The 23,395-nt window shown below is 43.3% G+C and overlaps 1 protein-coding gene and 1 long non-coding RNA gene across 5 annotated transcripts in view; one reads left to right on the top strand and one right to left on the bottom strand.

The window, feature by feature from the left end:
* Adamts9 (ADAM metallopeptidase with thrombospondin type 1 motif 9) overlaps positions 1–23,395 on the bottom strand; it is a 167,950-nt gene that overhangs the window by 34,361 nt on the left and 110,194 nt on the right. For 2 of the 3 annotated variants that reach the window (XM_042273682.2, XM_006972558.4), the window contains 3 exons: positions 16,931–17,098; positions 9,966–10,139; positions 373–543 (listed from right to left, as the gene is read on the bottom strand). In XM_042273682.2, the coding sequence (XP_042129616.1) occupies positions 373–543; positions 9,966–10,139; positions 16,931–17,098 (513 nt within the window). The remainder of the gene's footprint in view (positions 1–372; positions 544–9,965; positions 10,140–16,930; positions 17,099–23,395) is intronic. The other variant, XM_042273685.2, reaches the window with a different exon arrangement.
* The window catches only part of LOC107399825 (uncharacterized), a 34,557-nt gene continuing 21,179 nt past the window's right edge, over positions 10,018–23,395 (top strand). For both annotated transcript variants that reach the window (XR_013050040.1, XR_013050041.1), the window contains exons 1-3: positions 10,018–10,156; positions 21,038–21,241; positions 21,534–21,646. This is a non-coding gene — a long non-coding RNA (uncharacterized LOC107399825). The remainder of the gene's footprint in view (positions 10,157–21,037; positions 21,242–21,533; positions 21,647–23,395) is intronic.

A 23,395-nucleotide genomic window follows, 5' to 3' on the forward strand; every position in this document is an offset into this window, starting at 1 on the left:
GAAAAAAGAGGCTTGTGGTCCATTAGATATCTATTTGGTCCAGCTTCCATCTGGGTTCCTGGGATTTGAACTCGAGTCCTCGTGCTTGCACTGGACTCACTTAGCTCTTACTTGCACTTACTCACTTAGCTCTCTCCCCAGCCCCAAGATAACTTTGTGCTGGCACCTGAAGGCATCCTGTGAATTTTCAGCCCCTATAATAATTCCCTTTTATCTGTATTAAAAGGAAATCAAGGTGACTCACAGAAGGCAGAGAACTTGGCATTGGGTGAGAACACATGACCCTCAGAAGTAGACCTGGAGGGGAGGCTCCCTGCCCTGTCACACTGCTGCTCCTATACTGAAAGCATCACAAATGCCCCAGGACAGTACCTCGGACCATTCTCCTGTGATCCACACATACTCGCAGGGCTGCAGGCTGCAGCTCTCACGGTCTGGAGGCCGCTGGTCCGAGTCACAATGTGCGCTGTGCACCTCGCTTTGGTCCTCGGCTACACACACCACCTGCCGGTACCGGGAGCCTTCACCACATGTCTTGGTGCACTGCAAGAGACAAATGGGGTGGTGAGATGAAGCCTCCCACAGCTTCGCACGCCTTTTCTTGCAGTTGTCTGATGACTTAGCTAGATAGCTGTTAAAGTGGCAAGACCCCTAGGCATTGACTGTCTCTGTGTAGGTATCTGACAACTTTATCCCCATACATGTCTGCCTGAGTGAAGAAATGAAAGCATGGATGAATGAATGCACACTAGCTTGGATGAGACTTTCAAGGTATTTATTATTTATTTATTCATTCATTCATTCATTTAACACTTAGTCATGGCTGGGGATGTAGCACAATGGTAGAACACTTGTCTAGCATGTGTAAGACCCCTGGGTTTAATCCCTGTTACTGAAGAAAAAATAGAAAAGAAAGGAGAAGGGGATGGGGAGGAAAAAGAGGGGAAGGGAGGAACAAAAAGATATGAATGATGGGAGGAGAAGGGGAGGGAGGGGAAGAGAAAGGGGTAAGAGAAAGAAGAAGGTTGGAGGGAGAGGAAGAAGGGAGCAAATCCCAGGCGTGGTGGCGCCAGCCTTTAATCTCAGCACTCAGGAGGCTGAGGCAGGCAGATTTTTGAGTTTGAGGCTAGCCTGTCCTACACAGTGAGTTCTAGAACAGCCAGGGCTACACAGAGAGACAATGTCTAAAAAAGAAAAAGAAGGAGAAGGAAGAAGAGAGAAAAGAAGAAAAGAAACTGTGTTCCATGGTTGCCATGGCGGCATCAAAACACTTCTAGGACCAGGAAGGTCATCACCTACCTAGTTGTTCATCATATCTCAGAAATAACTAAAATATTGTCTTCACAGGTTATGCTGCTTTGGTCTGTTTTCTGTCCCCGGCACCTGAAGGGTTCATTTTGACTCTCAATGAAGCCACTTTCAAGTGTATGCAGTCTGACAGCCTGGTCTCTGGCAGGTAGACTGTTCTCAGTCTAGACTCCCCAAAACTACCCACTGAAGACAGGTCCTGACGGGCAAGGGTGACCATACTCAGGACTTCCCTGGTTCTCAGGAAGCGGCTACTTGAGTACCAAGGATGGACAGTAAGGGGGACATCTGTGCAGCACAAAAGAGCAAAGGCTATCATCTCCAATTTGTAAATGAGGAACCTGCGACTGTTGGAGTCTAAGTCACTAGCCCTGTCACACCTGACTACTTCCATAATCCAGCAAAGGAAAACAGAACAAGGGGCGTGTGTCACTCCAACAACAAACTCCACTTGGAAGGTAGACCTCTGCCATCTGCGCTGTCACCAAAGCCTGTCCAAAGCATTGCGGCCACTTGACAATATGTTTGGACTGCCCAGAAAGCTTCAGGGGAGAGACTAGCTTCTGCCATGAGGGTTGCTGAGTCTTGCCTCGATTGGGTGTCTGCTGCCCTTGGCTTATCTAACACTAGCAAGCTTTTGGTGTGTTATTAGCATACTTCCTTTCAGAATTCCTCATCTTAAGTTCTGTAGGGAGGGCTATAGACTGACTCACTCTCTCTCTCTCTCTCTCTCTCTCTCTCTCTCTCTCTCTCTCTCTCTCTCTCTCATAATGGCAGTGTTTAATTTACTGTTTTTATTGCTGTGATGAAACACCATTTCCAAAAGCAACTTGGGAAAGAAAGGGTTTATTTTGCTGAGACCTCCACATCACTGTTTATCATTGAAGGCAGTCAGGGCAAGAATTCAGAGTGGGAATCTGGAGGCAGGGGCTGATACAGAAGCCATGGAGGAGTGCTGCTGACTGGCTTACTCTTCATAGCTTGCTCAGCCTGCTTTCTTATAGAACCCAGGACCACCAGCCCAGGAGTGCTACCACCCACAAAGGGCTGGGCCCACCCCCATTGATCATTAATGAAGAAACTGCTCTACAGGCTTGCCCATAGTCCTTTAGAGAGGACTCTGGCCTGTGTCAAGTTGACACAAAACTAGCACAGGCGGGAATTTTCTTTTACCTGCTTTGCCTGGAAGGCATTTGAGTTTGAGATACAACTTCACTCTGAAACATCTTCCCCAATGCACCCCATGTCTTTTCTATGTGTGCATGATAACAAAGGAATAATACAGGGGCTGGGAGATGGCTCAGTGGTAGAAGCGTTTGCCATGCAAGCATGAAGACCTTCATCTGAATCCCTAGAACCTACATCAAATCTGGAGGGATAGCTTGAGGATTGACAATCCCAGCACCCCTGTGGGGAAAATGGGAAATGAGACAGGAGGATCCTGGGAGGTAAGGGGTCATCTAATTGGGCAAACACACTAGAGAACAACACAAGGCTCTCAAAAACAAATAGTTTGTCCTCTGACCACCACACGTTTGTGGCTCACAGATGCTCTCATTCACATTCACACACACACACACACACACACACACACACACACACACACACACACGCACACACCCCAATAATGAAAAATAGAAAAAACATAAAATTCATTATGTAACCATCTTAAAAATGTCAATTCAATGACCTGAATGCAATGCTGGGCAGCCACTGCTACAACCCAGTGATAGAACATTTTTTTCATTACTCCAATCCTGTCTTTGTTAAGCAGTCACTCATCTTTCCTCCTTCTAACCTAGACACTAGCAGTGATAACCATGATTTCTGTATCCATGGATTTGCATATTCTGGGGATGCCACATTCAGAAACCCATTCGATATGTACCCTTTTCTAGTAGGCTTCTCTCACTTAGCAGTGTTTCTCAAATGCTTCCATATTGGAGCATGTCTCGGTGCTTCATGGCTCTTCAAGGCTGGATGATAGCTCAAGGTATGGATAGGCCACCCTTATTCACTTATCTGTTAATGGATGTTTGGTGACTTCCCTTTGAACTATTGTGAATGACGCTACTATGGACACTCAGACACCAATTCGAACTCTTGATTTGATTCTTTTGAGTCTGCTCTTAGGAGTAGAATTGTTGGAGCACATGACAATGCTCCCTGTTTTCCATGAGTCACTCTGTAAGTTTTGAAAGCAAAAGATACAGGCTAAGTCATCTGAGTAGCTTTATCTTTGGAAACTTAAATGTCTTGCTGCTTTTGGAAGCAAACCTCCACAGTTGGCATATCACCAGTTTCTAGAGGCATAAATATGACCTGAAGTCACAGAGAGGTGAGAAGAAGCTAAACCATTGCAAACCAGTGGGGACCAGCTGAGCCTGCTTCCCTGGTGCTTGAGTCTGGAGTTTTTGGTTCCCTTTGGGGTAAAATGACAACTATTGGGGAGTTACAATGTTTTGCTGAATGTTAGAAATCACACAGATCTCTGAAAAAGAAACATTTACCCACAGAAAGTAAAAATTTCTTGGAAAATTAGGCCTTAGGGACACCAGAATCACAGCTAAACCTAAACCTAAAATGCACTTGCCATGTCCAAATGCATTCTCACTAATTCAAAAGGCTTGAATCATTGTCAATAAGTAACAGATGCCAGCAAAAAGGCCAGGGTTCCTTAACAGTTTCTGCTTGTTAAATATTTTCTTCCCCACTCTTGAAGAATAGTTACCTATTACAAAACCTGTTTTGATAGCAGCAGGGAATTGCACAGAGAAAATTTACCCAGAATAAAACTTTCTGGGAATTAAAAATTAAACAAGGTAAATAATTGACTTCTTTCATGCCCTGAAAACCATGTGACCAAGGTTTTCTTCTGAAATCTTAGCAAAGTCATGGGGGGAAGTAAATCCAGCCCATGCTACTTCAGCGTTGGTAAACACCATTTCCCTAGTCTAGTTCCCAATAATCTATAGTGCTACCTGTCCTGGAATATCATCTAGATTGTTCTAAGAAAATGGAAAATTCAAGTAGCCTCATTTAGATTTGCAGAAGGTTTTCTGGGTTTTCATCATGGCTTTCTGAGTTAAAAAAGCAGCAACCAAATAAATGACTAAGTAATGGCATCAACCTCTATGAATTTCTTCATGCATTAGATGCAGAAAGGAAATAACCACAGTGCCAGGTTAAACAGGGCAGCACATCCATTGTCCTGCAGGGTACACACCTTCAAAGATGCTGAAACTAATGGGAAAGAACTTCAGAATCTGAGGGTGAAGAAGACCTGAAATAAATCCCTAAGGCACTCTTTTCTTTCAACATGTCCATTTGCTATGGGCTGATGGTCTAAATAGGATTGTTCAATGCAGTCCTTAAACATTACAATAAAGTTGTTTTCATTTTGAAACACGTCTTTTGTCATAATTCCCTAACCATGTGGAAAAGAAAATCACTGGACATTCACAGGTTCTACCTTTTAAAGGATGCTTTCCCCAGGATGAAAGGATTTGTCATTTCTGGTAGCAGATGACTGTTGTTGGGAAGGATATGGGCAGAGGAATCACACACCCAATGGGTTGATAACACAGGGTTGCTTTTTCTGGGTTTTTATGTCCCAAGGAAAGGTAAGGACAAATGGATTCATCTACTCTTGTCTAAAAGAAAGAAAAATCAGTCATTCAAACAAGAGGTAGAGACACTACTATGGAGACATTCTTTTAAGTCTTACATTATCCATCTGACTAACATTTGCAATAGGCACAGGTCTGTGTTGTGGATCAGAAGTCGGCTTGATAATGTCAAATTCTTCTAATTCAGTCTCTGTCCCTGCTTGACAGCCAGAAGGCCAACCACTCTCAGCCTGGGGTCTCAAGTGTCCCTTAGGTAACCTTAATCCCAAGGGTCCCTGTATAATCATGTAACTCATGGGTTCCAGGAACAGATATTGTTACTGAGTGAGAAGCCATCTAGGAGAGAAGAGGAAGGAATGGGGGTATTCCAATGATGCTGAAGTGGGAGGATGTGGCAGCTGATGAAAAGGAGTGAAGGAACAAGCAAGTTATCCAGGGTCAGAAGGTCTAGCAAGAATGGAGGTGAGCAGCAACAGCATGTGTAGGGGTGAGGATCACAGTGCGGTAGGGTTTGTATCTCATTTCCCCTTGTCTTATCCTTTCCTACAGCACCAGGGCCTGAATCCAAGGTCTTACACATGGTAGCCAAGCAGCTCAAGCTCTGCCGTTGAGTTTTTACCCACTCAGCTCTCTTTTGGATGGGGTCTCCCTATGCAGCTCTGGTCGGCTTCACAATTGCCACCCTTCTGCCCTCCATGACACTTAGCCTCAGGGTGAGGTTAGGTGACATGATTTGAGGTTTGGGAAAAAACAAAAAATAAGCAACCAACCAATCAACCAACCAACCAACCAACCAACCAACCAACGAAAAAAGCCAAAGCCAAAACCAAAACGAAAACAAAACACTCCTAATGCCCAGTGTCTGGTACTTTTCAGGTGATTGACACATACTGTTTAATAAATGAATGAGGCAATGGATAAGAAAGGGTTAAGGTTTACCCCGACCACAACAAGCCCTCTCTACTCCCTGTTGCAAAAGCCATGAAAATCTTATCACTCAACTGACCAAGGGATTGCTGCTCATTCCAGTGGTTCTATTCTAAGAAGATGAACTTGGGAATCACTCTACAGCTGAGTGTAATAAATGCTCTTAAACTTGAAATATGCTCAAAAGAGGCCCCGATTTCTGTTCTGGGCCAAAAAAGGCTGGGCAGTTCTGCAAAGTCACAGCATGTTCATGGCCGTGTGACAAGAAAACACAGGCGCTGCCCTTCCAGAGGGAACATTTGCTTAGCTGTTCCAGAAGACACTGGAATGTCTTTATTCTTCAGCCGAAGAGTCAGGCATTTGCCCATTCCCCCATCCCTGCCCCCAACACCATCTTTTGTCCCTCCATTCATAAATTCAGCTATTCAAAGGTATACTAAACGCTGGGAAATTTCTGGAAAACAAAGTCCCCGTCTTAAACAGCGGCCACTCTTTCTCACGGGCATAGCCAAAGGCATCACTGTGAGCAGAGTGGTGCTTAAGCCAGAGCCTTTCTACCATTTGTAGGTCAAAGTTGCTCAATTGCATGGGGAGCCTTGGTTCTAGAAGCAGGTGAGAATGCAGCCCGAGAAAGTGAGCAATACATCGAAACCAACCCTCCAGGGAGAGGCTACGACACCATTAAGAAGGAAATGAAATAATTCAGGTGAAGGCCATGCTGACAGGAGGAACCAAGGATATAAACTCTCACAGTTTGTGCTCTAGAGGCCAGGCTCCTGGGCCTCAAAGTCTAGTCTTTTGTGTAAGAACTTTGATGGATTAACCTACCTTAGCCTCTCATTTATTCACATTAAATAGGATAAAACATGACTGTATCAAAGAGTTAAGGAAGTAGTTCAATAGGTTACTTCATGTAAAAATACTCATTTAATGTCTCATTCATTGCTTAGTAAACACTGTGTTCTGTTATGTTTCGTATTACCAGTGTGGGACCTCTGAACTAGACAATTCCAAGGGAAGCTTCTCACATTGCAGCCTCCAGGAAAAGCACTCCCTGGAATTGTGTAGCTCACAATCTTTACAGCTGTATAAAACATCCCTGATAATCATTGCAGGGTGAACACTCAAAAGTTGTGCCTCTCAATTCAGCTGCCCTGGTTATTTCTTAGTAGGAGAGGGGTGTCATTTGCTCATGGGCCTAGTGAAAAATTCATCTTGACAACAACCTACTGAATTTTAATACTGTACAAGGGAGGAGCCAAAGGTGGATGGGATACATACACGAAAGGCAAACAGGATAAGAAGTATTGCCAAGGCCTGCTAGGAAAGAAAGAGATTTCCAGGAGGTGAAGTTCGGGTGTGTCCCGTTTGCTTGGCTGGGAGTCTGTTCTGTGGTATGTCACCAACCTCAGGTCACATGTTACTAGAACATAAGCCCACATGGGGACAAGATGGGGTCAAATGGCAGCTGAGTGAGAGATTGTGAGCAGAGACCAGAGCTGGACAGGAGGAAGAGAGCTGAGATGTGGGAGAGGCTGGGAAGATCTGCGTCGTGCACTGGGCACCACCTTACTGTTTAATGAGAACGTCTTTGGTCTTGAAAGTAGTCCTGCCGGAGGCGGGCGGGACTGGGGCTGCCGAGTTCCTGCTGTGGTCACTTAAGACAGCTGCCTAGTGGTTTTCAACCTTCCCTCTAAGCCTGGATGCTGTGTGGACATCTCGAGTAGGCTCCCGCTGTGCCTTGCGAGCGGGGAGACACAAGGGGTTTGATGGGGCCTGTCTCCTTGAACTTGAACTGTCTACCTTGAACTTGACTTTCCCACTCAGTGCCACTCATGGGTTTCCAGCCACCCTCACCACCTGGTGCCTCTTCAGACTCTCCTCTGGGAGTATGAGAAAGCACAGTAGAGGAAGGGTAAGTACTAGAACCTGGTTTCTTATCATGTACAGAACCCGTTCACTCTGTGGCTATGGTTAACCTCTGCCATCTCCTCAAGTCCTTGTCTTTGTCTTTGTCTTCCTCTTTTTCTTCCTCCTCCTTCCTCTCCCCCTTTTCCTCTTCCTTTGAGACAGGGTCTCATTATATATCCTCAGCTGGCCTAGAACTGACTATGTAAGGCAGGTGTGTGGGCCTGGAACTCACAGAGATCCACCTGCCTCTGCCTCCTGAGTGCTGGGATTAAAGGCGTGCGCCATCACTGTTAAGTCATTTTATACGGAGCTTGATAGCAATATTTGAGGAAGGATTTCAAAAGGGCCATCTGCACAGCATGTGCAAAGACAGAAGCTTCTGGAGGTGTTTCTTGTGTGGTTTTCTACCCTAAGGGATTCAGAAGGAATTGGGAATGGAGCTTACACTCTCATGATTGGCTCTCAAACTCTGGATCGCTGACTGCATTGTAAGCAGTTAGTTTTGGCTCATCTGTGAACCCTTTCTCATTTCCTGATCTTTGGAACAGGGACACAGAGTTGAGTTTGGCCTGAAGAGTGAGGTGGAGAAAATGGTCAGGGATAGGTCTGAGGTAAGAATTCCAAAGACAGAGGCAAGTTTCTGTGAATCAGGGAGGGGAGTGTCTCTACCTGACACTGCCAGTCACAGGACTGGGACTGAGGACAGATAAGTGACCTTTCCAACTTCCTCAAAACAACTCCACAAAGTCACTACAGTTCCCATTCTACAGGAGACAAACCAAGGCTCAGAGATGTAAGAATTCGTGCTCTGAGTCATGTGGCTATTGATGGTAGAGCTGAGATAGGGACCACACCGATATTATTCTAAGCATCCAAGTTCCCGACAGATAACGTATCCGGCTCCAGTTCAAGTAATGTGAAATTTAACTGCCTTAGGTATTCTTCCTGATGCTATCTGACAGAAGCTAGAAGAGTCTAGAAGGAAAATGAGCAACATAGACTAATCAGATGGAGAAGGAGGAATTCCAATCATTGTAGTAAGGAATGGATTCATCATGGTGAAGGGCAGGGCTGGGAAACTGGTCCCAGGGGTGCAGAATACAGTTGGAAAACCGTAAAGACTGAGAGAACAAATAGCAGCCGTCATGTGTGGCTTCCTCCAGCGGCTAAATGCGGGACACTTGGACATGTGACAAAGTCTGTCTGAAACTTAGTTTTACCATCTGAAAAAAAAGGGGAGGATAATAATTCTCACCTCGTTTAGTGTTCAAAAGATAAAGTGAGGTGATGGACAGCACGCTCCCAGCACAGTACAGAGTGCAGACCAGTGACCTCCAAACCACACTGAGTCTAGAGCCACCGGCTCTCAGCACAGGCCACTCCTCACTTCCCGCTGAGGCAGTATGCATATTTTATTTCCTTCCAATGTCGGCAGGTCTGATTTTACTTCCCAATCCTGTCCCTCTCTTTCTACAATCTAACATTCTGTTCCGGAAACTAGGGTTACCTCCTTCTAATGTTTTAAACCACCTCTTCACCCCACCCCACCCCACTCCCCCGGCAACTAGACTTTCCATCATGGACACTTAAGCGTCTGCTTTAGTCAAGCATTAACTTGTGGAATGGAGGAAAAAATAAGTCTGGCCTATTTCTGCATTAACTCAGCAGCTCTTCAAACTCCATCCACTGTTGAAACCGTTGGAAATTCTACACTAATTAATGAGTGTTTCACATGAGCACTCCTCTTCCCGCCCTGACAGCCAATACCACAGAAAGAGGAAAAATAAAGACCAGGTTTTACCTCAAGTATGACTTGCAGTTTATGGCTATTTAAATTAACACAGAACAACAAAAGCAAGACTGACATATTAAACTCTTCCTCCCATCTCCCCACCTGTGAAAGCTGTCTCTGTGTGTATGCTGTTGGCCAAAGGCATGCTAAAGCTCCCCCCTCCTCCACCCCCGCCCCCAGCACACACCCTTTCAGTGAACACAGCTCTGGAACATTCGCGGAGACGGGGAGACACACACAGGCATTGCCTAGAGCCTGACAGCGAACTTTTTGGGTGGGAGCCAGCAATGCCACTGTGCTCCACGGCTTGGCTGGCTCCATAGGGTGCGGATATGATGCTGACAAGGGGGTGGAGCGACCCGCAGGCAGGTGTGCACTTACTTCATGGCTCTACTTACTTCTTGCCATTGCTCTGCCCTCCAAGTGTAGAGAGGACATGGCGAGGCTTGGCAGACACGCTCCGACTCTGGTCTGGTGTATGGGCTGCACTCACTCTCTCTGGCTGTTTTGTGTGTCCCGATCTGACAGCCCACATGCCTCTGCTGCACGCCTTGGCCACAGGACACAGAGCACTGAGAAGACACAGGATGTAAGTAGGCACTTGGGCTCGTTCTGGAGGGCGGGAAGGGGTGGGTCACAGAGGAGGGCAATGCTTTCTTAATCCAATGATTTTCACAGCAGTCAAAATGCTTTCTCATTTCCAAGGAGGGGGACACCAAGGCAATGTCTAAAAGCTGGAAAACTCACTGCCAAGGCTGGAGAGGGAGCAGGAGCCACGGTGGGGATGAACCAAAGCTCTCCGTGGAAGACGGAGGGTGGAGAGATTATGGGGAAATGGCACAACCCAGAAGTAATGCTACCACATTGAAACTAACTAACTAACTAACTAACTAACTAACTAAAAACTGCGTATGACTTCCATCCTAGAAGGTGTATGGCTTGTGAAAACTAGGAAATATGCTTCTATAGTCCAAGCCACAGAGAACTAACCGTTGATGATTAATTAAGGCCATGCAAGTATGACTTTCTCTAGCCCGTTTATTTTCTCCTTTCTATTTCTGGAGACAGAACATTTCTTCGCTTGTTGTTTGTTTGTTTAAATCATGGAATTCACTTAAGTATCTCTGCCTACTTATAATCTCAAATGAATAGATGAAGAATAAAAGCTAATAAGGAAAAATAATTTCCTCAGGCTTAATGTTTTCAGTCCTTGAAAAATCCCATTAATCACTATGAAACATTTTGTTGACCAAGTTGCAAAACACCAATTAACTTTCCCTTAAATTAATTTTTTAATGGTTTCCTCATTGCTGGTTACATAATCTCACTTATGGGCAAGCCAAGAATTATTGTCTTTATTAAGGTTTTGGCAGCCAAAAACCAAAGGCAACCTTTGATTAGAAAGAACTGCATAATACCACACTTAGTTATTAAAGGTTATTAGCAATTTTGGCGGCGCGGGGGTGGGGTGGGGTGGGGGGGGGTGGTAGTGGTAACTCAGTCTCTATTAATTTGCCTGGTGTTGAGAAAACAAAGTTATCAGACATTCATGCCATGTAGCCAAGAGGAAGTCTTTTCTTAGAACAGAACCAGGCTCTTCATGCTACGATTGCACGCTTGTCCGATTAACTTGTAGGAAAATTCAAGGTGCTCTGCAAACGATGGAAATTTTGTCAAGATGTACACCCAAGTGGATGCTTCTGCAGCTTAAACTCCTTTTGAGAAGGCAGCTTGGGAAATCCCATTGTTTCAGACAAATCTATGCTAGGGAAGAGGCCCATAGCTCACATCAAAGTGAACCGAAGACAATGCTTCATCTCAACGTTGCTGCTATTGTTTGGGTTTAATTGGATTAATTGAATTGAATGAGTTTGTGACCCACAAGAAACCAGACTTTAAAGTCATTATGTTCTGGAAGAAGGCGAGGAGTCTTAAATGCTTTGGATGGCTTTGTCTCCAGACAACAGCCACTTAATGCTCACAGGGTCCACGTGAGTAATGTTTTACACTGGTAATACTGAAAAGAACGGGAGTGGAGTTACCCAGCAAAGGACAGAAACATTCAAATGTCATCAACAACAACCAAAGAGTTTTGGATAGTTGAATCTGGACTCTTAAATCCAAGACTATACTTCTAGAACAATGTGCATCGGAGATAAAGAGAATAATGATGTAAACACACTGGAATTTGATACAAAGCTGATATAAGTTGAAAACTGCATAATGTTTTCACAACAAAGAAACATGGGGAAGACCTTTAGAGCATCTAGTCCTAATTAGACTGTTGAGTAAATGAAATTCCTTTGTTGTATGCAGGCATGTGTATGGTGGCCAGTAGTCAGTGTGGGGTATCTTCTCCAAAAGTTCTCCACTCTATTTTTTTTTTTTTTTTTTTTTTTTGAGGAAGAGTCTTTCACTGAACAGTGCTCACAGCTTACACTGGCTGGTCAACAACCACCAGAGATCTCCCAGGTTCTGCCTCCCTAGCAATGACTACAATGGTCAGACTTTGACCGTGTGCCAGGGATCTAAACTCCATCGTTATGCTGGCAGAGCATGCGCTTTCCTGCTGAGCTATTTCCCCAGGCCCCCAAACCTTCTTTCAATGCTATCATTATTAAAAAGAAGTACCTAAAGTGCAGTGAAGGGAAGGGACTAAGGGTCATAATATCTACAGTTTTAATGGTCACTTCTTACAATGTTTCATAATTCTGCATAAGACAAATGAAGACACAGGAAATTTTTATCGCGTAATATGTTGTTCTGGCTTCTGATTGTCATAATATTGAGGGCAACTTTGAAATGATACTTTTATTAATTAAAGACTATCACCATGCCTTCAGTGAGGAGTGAAGTGCAAACCCTGCCTGTCTGGACAATGCATCATGTCTGGGCAGAAAGAGATCTCCTGCAACTGCGTTTCATTCTTTTGCACTGGTTCACAGACAACAACATTTACGTGCAGAGACAGTCAGCTTTCTTGATAAATTCTGAGAGATTCATGCAGAATCCCTGAGAAAAAAAAACCAGCATCAGAATGTCCCCAGCACGATCCTGGATCTAGTTATGCTCAGTGAACTTTTTAGTTCCAAGGCAGAGGCCATCTGCACCGCCCTTATTAACGTGCCCCTCCCATCATCTTGACAGGCCAGTCTGTTTGAAAGGGTGTGAAAGGAGATGTTTTTCATGGCGAACTGCTGAGCTGGGAGCCAGGCTTCATCTCCTTAGTCCCCTGCTGTGCAGTGCCAGACTGCAGAACTCACTGGCTTGAGCGGAACTTGACACTAATATAGATTTAAAAAAACAAAACAAACAAACAAACAAATCTGTGAAATTCCTCATGTTTGGGGAATCAACATAGACCTGAAAGACTAGAAGGGATTTTTTCCACCCCCCACAATTTCTTTAAGTATTACAGTGGTACCATCATTTCAAAGCAAGAACTAACTTGAAAATGGGTGTATAAATCAACCTCTATAAATAATAACCTTCCCTGAGTGCGTCCCATATGCTGGATTCTATATAAGGGTCTCAGTAAAGTGCTTCTAGGTTGCAGGGATGCTCTGAGCACTGTAGACACTTGGAAGCATTCTCCCTTTTCCTCCAGACATTGCTAATTGTCTCATGTGGTACAAGATTACCTCTTGTTGAGTCGTAAGCAGTGTGCTAAGGATCTTCTATAGAATAATTTTTATTTCCTAATAAACCTTTCCAGTAGATATTCCATAAATAAATAAAGTGAAGACCAGAGACAATTGCCTCAGTTCAAGGAAAAACAAACAAACAAAAACTTGAATCAAAATCAAATTTAGCAAGGCAATGTGGCAATGCCACTGTGGATTAGAACTGGGATCCTAGTTTTACAACACAGTGCTGCCATGAGGCAATGTTTTAGACTAGAGCAGGAAAAGCTGGGATGAGAAGCTTGTATGCAAACAGTGATGCACCATCAAGGCTCATGGCTGAAATAAAACCCCAAATAACCAAGAGACCAGAAAGTATCAAAACAACGCTATTTCTCATCACCACTCACATGATCACTTCCTTAATTTCTCAAAGGGCACGAGCTGCATATTTACCAGAAGACACGGGAAGAGCCTCCTGCAGCAACCACCACAATCTGCTTGCTTTCCTTCTCACTACAGGAAAAGTCAACACCAAGAACGGCGGGTGATTCGAAGGGCAATCTGCCAGTTTCATTTCTACATTTGCAACGGAGATCACTTAAAAAAACGAATTCTTATGAATCCAAGGCACAAGGGCTTTACAGCATTCCTTTCCATATTATGTCGGTAAGGGAGTACATTAAGACATCCCATGGTGTGTAAGGCCCAGCCTGACCCCAAAGGTGTTAAACTGAGAAAAGGCCAGTGACTCAGGAGTGATGATGAATGAACTGATGAAGAGAACTCAGACTGATTAATAAAGAAGTGTAACTTTCCACCCAATGTGTTCTCCCCCATCATTTTAGGGGTGGGAGAGGGCTTCCTAGAGGATCAGCATAATCCTAGCAAACTGTACCCTGGAAGCCTTTGGCCCCAGGAGAAGAACATTGAGCCTTCACAGCATCAGGCTGAATCCAGAACCCAATGGCGATTTTTGTCTTAAAATTGCATCAGCATCCCTTAGCTCTTGATCAAAATCATCCAAACAAATTGGACATGAACGCTTGAGTGAAAAAGAAATCCTTTAAGACTTTAGTGAGGATTTTTTTTTAAAAAGTGAAGTTCCTTTACAGCTTCAAGATTTCAAAGGACACAGAAATGAAACATCCACTTTACATCTCAAAAAACACTCCATTTTGGGAAGGATTATTAAGTATGTAGAGTCCTGTGCCAACATTCAATGTGTCTTATCATCAGACATTTGACATGATGAAAAACTGTACTAATTATTCTTTATACCTTGAAGACAAGATGACTGGAGTGTAGCTACTAGCAGAAAATAGAAAGGCCACATATAAAATTTAAATATTGTAGCAAGTGGGCGCTCATTACTTTTGCTTAATATCATTGCCTTAGGAATATTCTTGTTTACCACCAGATAATTAGCGCCAATAATCCTTAATCATGCAGACCATCTTTCTCCATCAGCCAGTGGCCCAGTGATGTTCAGATCTTTCTTCCTTTTATAATTGTACCCCTAAAAATCAATTCTGAGTGATTGTCTTGAACAGGTGTGTTTTTTTCCTAGGGAGGCATTTTGATAATACTACTATCTATATTTGAAAAACAAACAAATGAACAAACAAATAAAAAGGGCCTCAGACCTAACCATCCTAGCTCTATAAGCAATTTTAGGCTCCTCCTGGATATTGTAATAAAACTCAGTCTGTGTTTACTAACAAGGAGCAAAAGATTCTTTTATGCATCTCTTTAGTGAATAAATTGGCCTTTAAGACGTACGGTGTTTACATGCTCTTAATATTCTGGGGGGGAAATGCATTAGATAAGTAGATAAGAAAAGGGCACGGAGCAGAATGAAGAGTAACAGAGCATGAAAGTCTACAAGAGGACAACCTAATTAGTGTGACATCTTAAATAACGTTAGCTGCAGGCCTTGCACGAACTGAAGAGCTCCAAAAACAAAAGGACTGGAAGTTAAAAGATGATAATGGCCACTTAGAAACCATTAAGGAGGATGACAAGTATGACATACTGCCTTGAACATGATCCCCAACAGAAGCCGGAGGAGGACAGAACACAGATTCTTTGACTGCCAAATTAAAGCCAACAAGCAAACCCCAGATGTTTCTTTATGACACAAGCCTTGAGCGGGACAAAGCTACCATGCTGGGGAATGATACACTGTGCTGAGCTCTTCTGTTATGTGGAACTTGGGTATAGAGAACAATGACGTCAGCAAAGGACACTCGGGCAGCATTCAGATTTCTAGAGGAATTTTCCACTAGAATATTAAAATGGAAAATCCTCAGCTCTTCTGGTGTTAATATGGCTGCATCCAAAGCTGGAAGAATTCTTCCCAAGGCCACCCACCTTGAGCCTAGTTTTTACGGACCCTTAGGAGTCATTGACATGAGTCACCACCACATCGGAGAAGGAGACTGCAAAGCTCCTGCTGAATCCAATCAGCAGAGAGAAGGCTCAGCATTAAGCATAGAATGTTTTCAAAGAAATGGAACCTTGTTACTTTCAAGCAAGCACCTTAAACCACGATGAGAAAACATACAAGCAGTGGGGTTGTGAGACCTCCTCTAAGGGTTAGGTGCAAGTGACTTTAATTTGCCCAGCTTTTAAAGTTGCTTCTGCAGCTGCAACAAGAAGTTGTGGCTGGTGTCCTGGGTTCCTCTTCTCGTCTCCATCTAGAGCATACATACATTACTCTCATCCAAACAAACTATCACTCTGGAGCGTTTACTGTATTCAGGCCCCCTGAGCAAAGCGCTTGTTGTTCATTGAGCAGATCACTGGGAGGTCAGGAGGCAGAGAGACAGAGCTAAAATCCTCCTAAGAACCCCATGAAGTAGGCTCAGGAAGGTCAAACAAACCGCTCAATGTTGCACAGCTACAAAATAATAGAACACTCTCCCTTCATGTCCCCAATCTCAGTTGTAAAGAGGCAAACAGGCAGAGAGGATATTTTATACTGACAACTGCTATGGTTTGAAGGTGAACTGTCCCTCGGGTTCATCTTAGTTCACAGATGGCGGTGCTGTTTTGTGAGGCTGTGGAACCTTTGGGGTGAGAGGTGTAACTACTGGAGAGAGGTCATTGGAAGTTGCCTTTGGGGGTTACAGATTGGTCCCACGTTTAGCTCTGTCTCTCTGCTTCCTGGTTTGCCAAGATGTGAACAGCTGTGCCCCCAAAGGCTGGCTCACAGGCTGTGCTGTGCCAGGGGCCAAGCATTCCCATCCATGATAGACGGATATCCTCTGAAATGGTAATTCAAACTACACCCTCCTGGTTGTTTCTCTTAGGTATGCCAGGACAGTGATAAGAAAGTACTCTCTTTGAGAATCTCCAAGGTAAACTGAGCCTCAGTTCCTGTCAGGTGACAAGAGCTCACCTCAGTGCAATCTCAGCTGGGCTTTTCTAAGTGGCGAATGATAACACAAGGCCACCAGCCAGATACCGAAGGGCTACTTTGTGTTTGATATCTGTTGTCTATCACCGTCTAAGATTCAACCTCACAACTGCGCCACTTAGGTACAAGCCAAAGCTCAGTTGACTGAAGTCGCTGGTGACTGAAGTCGCTTGTCCAAGGCCACCCAGCCTGCCCAGGTGAAGAGTCCTGCTAGTTTGTAAAATGAACACAATGCAGAGAAACACAGGTGACTGACTGTGCTGGGGTCAGGCATGGGGAGGAACAGAAGGGAGCGTTTGGGTAGAGAAACGGTGCTCACCTGACTCCATGCGCCAGCCTTCCATCTGGGGCAGCGTCCTCCTCGGCACCTTCTGTGCCCATGCGGCTTAGTAAGGTGCTTACAGTAATCACTCTCTAAATGGCTTCCATCTTTGGCCAAGCAGTAAACATTTCGTTGTTTATGCCCTCGACCACAAGAGACAGAACACTGCAATATAAAGCAACGGCAAGGTTGTTGTTGTTTTTTTAATCATAGTGACTGTGATTTAAAAAAAAAAAACACACAAAAAGTGTAAAGTGATGATAAGATCACGTCTAATGAGAGTTACCATTACCTGCTTCTTTCCAGAGCCATTCTGGAGAGTAACTCAAAGCCTTACAGGGAAGAAAGGTGGAAAAAAAAAAAAAAGCCCATGCATTATAGCAGCAGCCCTGTGTGGTATGTTGGTGGCTACAGCAGCATGAGAAGATCATGACAATTTAACCTGAAAACCACCTCATGATCCTGAAATTATTATGGTTTTTTTTAACTGAGGGAAGTCCCACGACAGAACAGTAAAACACACCTTCAGTAAAATGTCTCCTGATTCACTCATTGGTATGAAGTGCACTGCCAACATGGCCATGTTCAATTTTTTTAAAGACGATATTTAAGGAAACTCTCAAGCTATTTCTTTAAGGGAAAAAGCTCTCATTTCCCCAGCCCATTGGAAAGAGGTGAAAAAGGCAAGAAAGAAAAAAAAAAAAAACTGAAAGGTTAGCTGGTGAGTAAGTCCGTGCCAACTTCAGGAGGGAGGCATTACCTTTCAACTTTGATCTGTGAGTTCACTGGACTGTTTTAAATGTGACCTTGTCTGACCACATCTAAGAAACTTGACTTTGATTTCAGATTAGGTTTCTCAGAAAGGTTTAGGAATCAAAGTGCCCATGGAGCCTGGACAAGAATTTGATGTGACAGCTTCTTGTAGAACAGGCAAGAGGCTGGCCCCAATGGACGCACTGAGACATTCAACATCCAAGGCCTCATTAGCAATTACAGAGTCCTTACTATCGCCATCCGAAACTAATGGCTCAGATCTTTAAAGACATTTTATTTCCTACTATAATAGCCTTGCTTTCTAGAGGGGAGTAAATTTAAGAATGAAGAATAAAAGGTAAAGTCTCAATGAAAACAGATTTCACATTACATTTCTCTCGACTTCACATTTCTTATTCCTCCCAATAACTTTGTTATTTTTTTTGTCTTAAATTACCAAAGTGCCCTTTGATGCCTAATAGACAAACAGCTCCATGTAAAACAAGGAGCCTAATACGAATTTTATCATTATTACTAGACATCTTCATAGTTACATCATTCATAAATGTGCCAAACATGTTTTTCTGTTTAAAACAAACCACTATAAAAATTTCAACTGCAGCTGGTAGAGAAATTTAAAATATGTATATTAACACATTTGGCTTTAACTATTCACTTTAAGATGTGAAATATTCATGAATATATATGATTTGGAGTAGCTATTTTGGAAATCGTAATGTTTTACAATTTGGAAGGAGCGAGACTAGTTGGAAGGTCTGTATCCAAACAAAACCTGTGACAATTAACCTACAGAGTTTGGGTACATGTAGAGTACTGAGGATCTTTTTCAAAGGCTTCTTGTGACGAGGATCTTAGAACTTCAGTCTCTGAGAATGGGTAAAGATTTGCACAAAGATAATGTCTATTGTAAGTCACCAGTTCATAATTTTTAAAATGTTACTTCAATAAGAAAAGATGAGGTCATAATTACAATTTGGGATAAATTCATTTGCTTAATGAACAAAAACATCTATTGCGTACATGCCATGTGGTAGAAATTATGGGACATGCTGGAGATACAGTGATAACAGAATTGACATAGTCCTTGACCTCAGGGAGCTTATAGACAAGTAATGGAATTCAATGTTGCTCAAGTGATGACAAATATAAGTACTGTGTATGAATATTCATGAGCCGACGTCTAAGAAACAAATAAGCTGCAGTGATTGGAAGAGGGCTCCCTGCAGTCTTCCACGGGGCTACACCAGCCGAGCTTGTAGGTCAGAAAAATGAGATTGAATTATATACGGCACATGATGGGAAATCTCTGAGGAGACTTAATTTAGGATAAGGAATGATCTAATTTTTGTTTCAAAACTTCTACTTTGACTACTGAGTCAAGTACTAGATCCGAATACAGGGTAAATGGAAAGGAGAGAAGCCATGAAGAAAGCCACCCTATTTGTGCCAGAAAAAGGCGGCAGTGGCTGGGATGAGTGTAAAGGTTTGGGTGGGGAAAGTTGTGGGAAAAGGGGGAAGAGGGCAAAGATGAGATTTCCATTTCTAGTTTGGGCAGCTGAACAGATGGTGATAATATTTGCTACCATTTAAAAGATGATGCATACTGGGAGAAAAAGCACTGAGAATCAAGAGTGTTTTTATTTGTAGGAAATGGGTCTGACAGAAAGCATAGAGAATAGTGAGTGGGTGGTAACATTTGCTTGACTAGAGTAAAATCCTAGGTTGTTTTGTTTTTTGTTTTTTGGGTTTTTTTTTTTTTTTTTTTTTTTTTGCTCATCAAATAGACATGGGTGAACTTAGAGCAAATATATTCTTAGGAAAAGTCATTTCAGCATGCAAGCTGTGCAAAGAAGTTGGCTCTCAATGTGAAGTAGGAAAAGACTTTGTGAAACAGTTAATAATCAGCCAGGGTCAGTAGAAGACACAGTCTAAAAGAAGGTAACGATCTCTAGAGTCAGAATTAGAAAAGTCTCAACATTCTCGCATTCACTATGTGCCAGACACTGCCCTAAGATGTTATTAGCGCTAAGACTTGGATAGTTTAGCGATCCCAACATCCTAACACAGTTCCCTAATAGAGATAGGTACTGTTACTAGAGACAAGTCAAAAGGTTTTTGCAAAATAGAACAACCACATTGCTTTATATACAGTGTCACACGTGCTGTTCCAGTACAAGTAACTATATTTCTGTTGGGAGCAATAACAGTGCTATTATTGTGATCAAGAATCTTGCTGTCAATAATTTATTCAAAGTATGCCACTAATCCATTAGCATCTATTGCCAACAAGCCGGTGATGAATGATCCAGGTTCTAAATATGATGCCTTCGATATCTAGATTAGCTGCTCTCTACCCATTTCTATGTGCATTTTCTTTAGATGAGACTTGAATACAAGTGACAATAGAAAAAAAAAAAGAATGCAAAACTTAAGCATGGCTCACCACACATGTTATTTGCCTGGAATTATTAAGATCTCAAAGTGATCAGGAAATCCTCAAGGTGTCTCATCTGACAGCAAACATTCTTCATTTAACATTTTCTAAATTACCTATGAAGAAAAGCAGCTGTTTGTTGAAATACTCAACTCTAACAGGCTTATTAATGTGTCTATTATGACTTCATAAAGGAGCTGTCACTTTGATAATCAAATAAACACAGGTTCTAGCTCTTACATTCCGAGGGGAAATTCCGTCTGATCATTCCCAGTCTTTTCCCAGGCAAAGATGACATTTACATCAACCTGCGTCACCAAAGACACGGTTGTTATATTTAGCACGTCATCTAGTATTTGTTATTTATTGGCTACATATCTGAAAGTTCTTGTTCCTGGGAACATTTAATTCCTTACATTTTGCAGCCGAAATAGCCTCCTAGTTTGCCAGTAAGCCTGGCTTTTTTTTTTTTCTCTCGGGAAATGACTCAACTTATTTAAGAGATTGATTCTTCCTTGCCCCTCCCCTCTTTGCCCCCAAATTTGAGCAAGATTCTGAACAACATAATCACTGCTTGGTACTTAGAAGCACCAAGGTCAGCCAGCCGAATGCTTGGGATTTCAAGCTTTGTTTCTGTGAGGCCATTCAAAGGGCATGCTCAGAGCTGGGCTGCATTCAGATGTGCTGACACTTTCAACTCACTACAGTCTAAAAATTAAAATCCTTGCATTTCAACTCTGCTGGTGGGAATGGAACTCAAGATGAAGGCAGTGTGTTCATAATTTCTTCCCAAGGCTTCAGGCCTCTGGAGAAGCAGCTCTATATATGAGGATGGATGTGGGTCTGGTGCACTGGCCCTGGTCTTAGAGGATCCTTGTCTTTTCACTTGTGCTAAGGGTCATGGTTCTCTAATCATCAAGAAGTCTGGAAACAACCCTGGTGTCCATGTCTGATTAAGAAGGGCTGGATACCAAAAGAGAATGAATTCTCCTGGCTGTGCCATTGTTGAGGATATGGACTTCCTCGTGATGATGGAGTTCTATACAGATGTGGCAAGTTCATCATAAAGAACCCAGAAGGAAGAAGAGGGGAAAGTGAAGGTAAGAAGAAGAGGATGGGGGTCAGGTGTGCTCATGGAATATGGATAGTAGAAAGCATCTGGGTGGAGCTTGAAGGTTTCAGGTCTGGGAGGCTGTGGGCCAGGACTGGCTGAACTGTACCAGATGTTTGAAAGATGTGAGTTAGTGGGTGGTCCAGGATGACAGCCCTTGTTTAGCGCCTGCACAGATGATTTGTGGTCTTGACAGATGAGGTTGTGTCTACATGAAATGCTTAGTGAGGGATCCTGATCAGCTAGTATATGCTTCTAAGCCCAGGATTGGCTAATTGCAGGTAGAGAATAATGATGGAAAGACCAAGAGAATGTCATGTACTGGGGCCGATTAGCAGCAAAGAGAGACTATTGTAGGCGACCTTGGCAGTCAGAAGGCTAACATCATTCTGAGGTGGACAGAGTTCTATTTAGACACTGCATTTATTACTTCTCCAGGCTTTTCCCTCTGACGCTACAGAATTTGAAAAGAATACCTAAATCATGACATTAAAAATGATTGGTCATAACAAGAAGCTTTGCTGTATTCTAGCTTCATTTTGCCTTTAACAAAACAAAGTGAAACGCCACCCGGGAAGCAAGTGTGCCATCAGTAAGGATGCAACGCTGTGTGCAATGCTCAGGCATGTCAGCCATGCATGTGCCAATACAGCAGCACATGAAGTGAACAGGGATGAGGGTCACAGTAATGGGGGAGGCAAAAGGACAGCTGCCTATAGCTTTTGCTCTGCCATGAAAACAACATGGATACAAGGCTACAGACTTGGGGGTCACAGTTTCAAACACTGGGGAGTGGCGGGCCTGGAGAACCATCTGGAAGATGGAAACAGGCAGTAGAGAGCAGCCACAGTTGACACATTTTAATTTATTTCTGTGTACACTGTGGCCAGTCAGAACCTATTTATGAAATGAATGGTCACACAAAACCTACAGCCACCACCGAACAGCACCATGATCGACATATCATATTCATAAAGAAAAGAACCCCTTAGAGTCTCTCAGTGCTACTGCGGAACGAATGTGCCACTGCAAGGGAAGAGTCAAAAAAGCCACCCAAAGATAAACTCTGGTCACAATTACTAACCACTAGGTTAGGCATCTCTTACTTAATTGTTAATATGAACAGGACACTGGGCTAAAGTGCATTGGCTTCTCTCGTTTAACTCCAAAGACACATATGGCTCAGGCGATATTAGGGGGTCTTTTACATAGACAAAGATGCTGAGGGCCTAAGAGTAACATCACTTACCTAAGGTCCCCAAACCGAGAAGCAGCAGAGCCAAGCTTTAAATACTGTCCATCTCCATGATCACCATGTTAATCCTTAGACTAGACAAGGAGCTGGGTGAGCCAGATAAATTGTTCACATCTACCTCCCTGTGAGAATGCCTGGACGCAAGGACCTTCGAGAAATGCCTTGGAAGATGCCTTCAGAGTCCTCTGATAACTCAGCCTCCTAAAAAGAGAGTGGCTAAGCTTTGCTAAGACTTCTGACTTCAACACCTTTTTACTACAGTGTCGTCAACACTTCTGGAAGTGAAGGCATTATAAAGAACAGATACAATCACTCACATTAATAAAAGCCCACCTTGCCCCTTAGCTGAAGACACACCCTGCTTCTCTCTTGGCCATTTTGAGGTATATTAACCCTTTGGGGCCTGTCTAATGCCCTGCAGTGAATTATCATTTCAGTTGACTAATGAAAGGGTCTTGGCACGGTTACAGATGAAAGGCTGTAGGCTGTAACTTATGGGCTATCAATTCACAGAGGGTCAATTTATCAAATAATTGAAATGTGAGCCATCATGAAGATTATTCAGCCCACCTATTAACTTCAGACTCAAGGCTTGAGAAGACATGAGATGACACCCTTAAGGTCATGCAGAAAGAAAGACACACATAGTTTTGATCATCAGAAAAGGAAAGCATTCAGTGTTAGTCACACTGGAGGGTTGTGACCCAGAGCCACGACTAAGCAGGCACTCACTCTTTGCTTTACCAGTTAGGCATGTCATCTACAGTTAGCATGAAGGGCTGGAGTGAAAGCAAGCAGATATTAAGTTCTTCTGACTCTGAGGGATGTCCAGTGGTAATACAAACAAAAGGAAGAGTGGATTCATGAAGCCAGCAAAGAACAGAGTCC

Source organism: Peromyscus maniculatus, chromosome 3, assembly GCF_049852395.1.
Source record: "Peromyscus maniculatus bairdii isolate BWxNUB_F1_BW_parent chromosome 3, HU_Pman_BW_mat_3.1, whole genome shotgun sequence".
Lineage (NCBI taxonomy): Eukaryota > Metazoa > Chordata > Mammalia > Rodentia > Cricetidae > Peromyscus > Peromyscus maniculatus.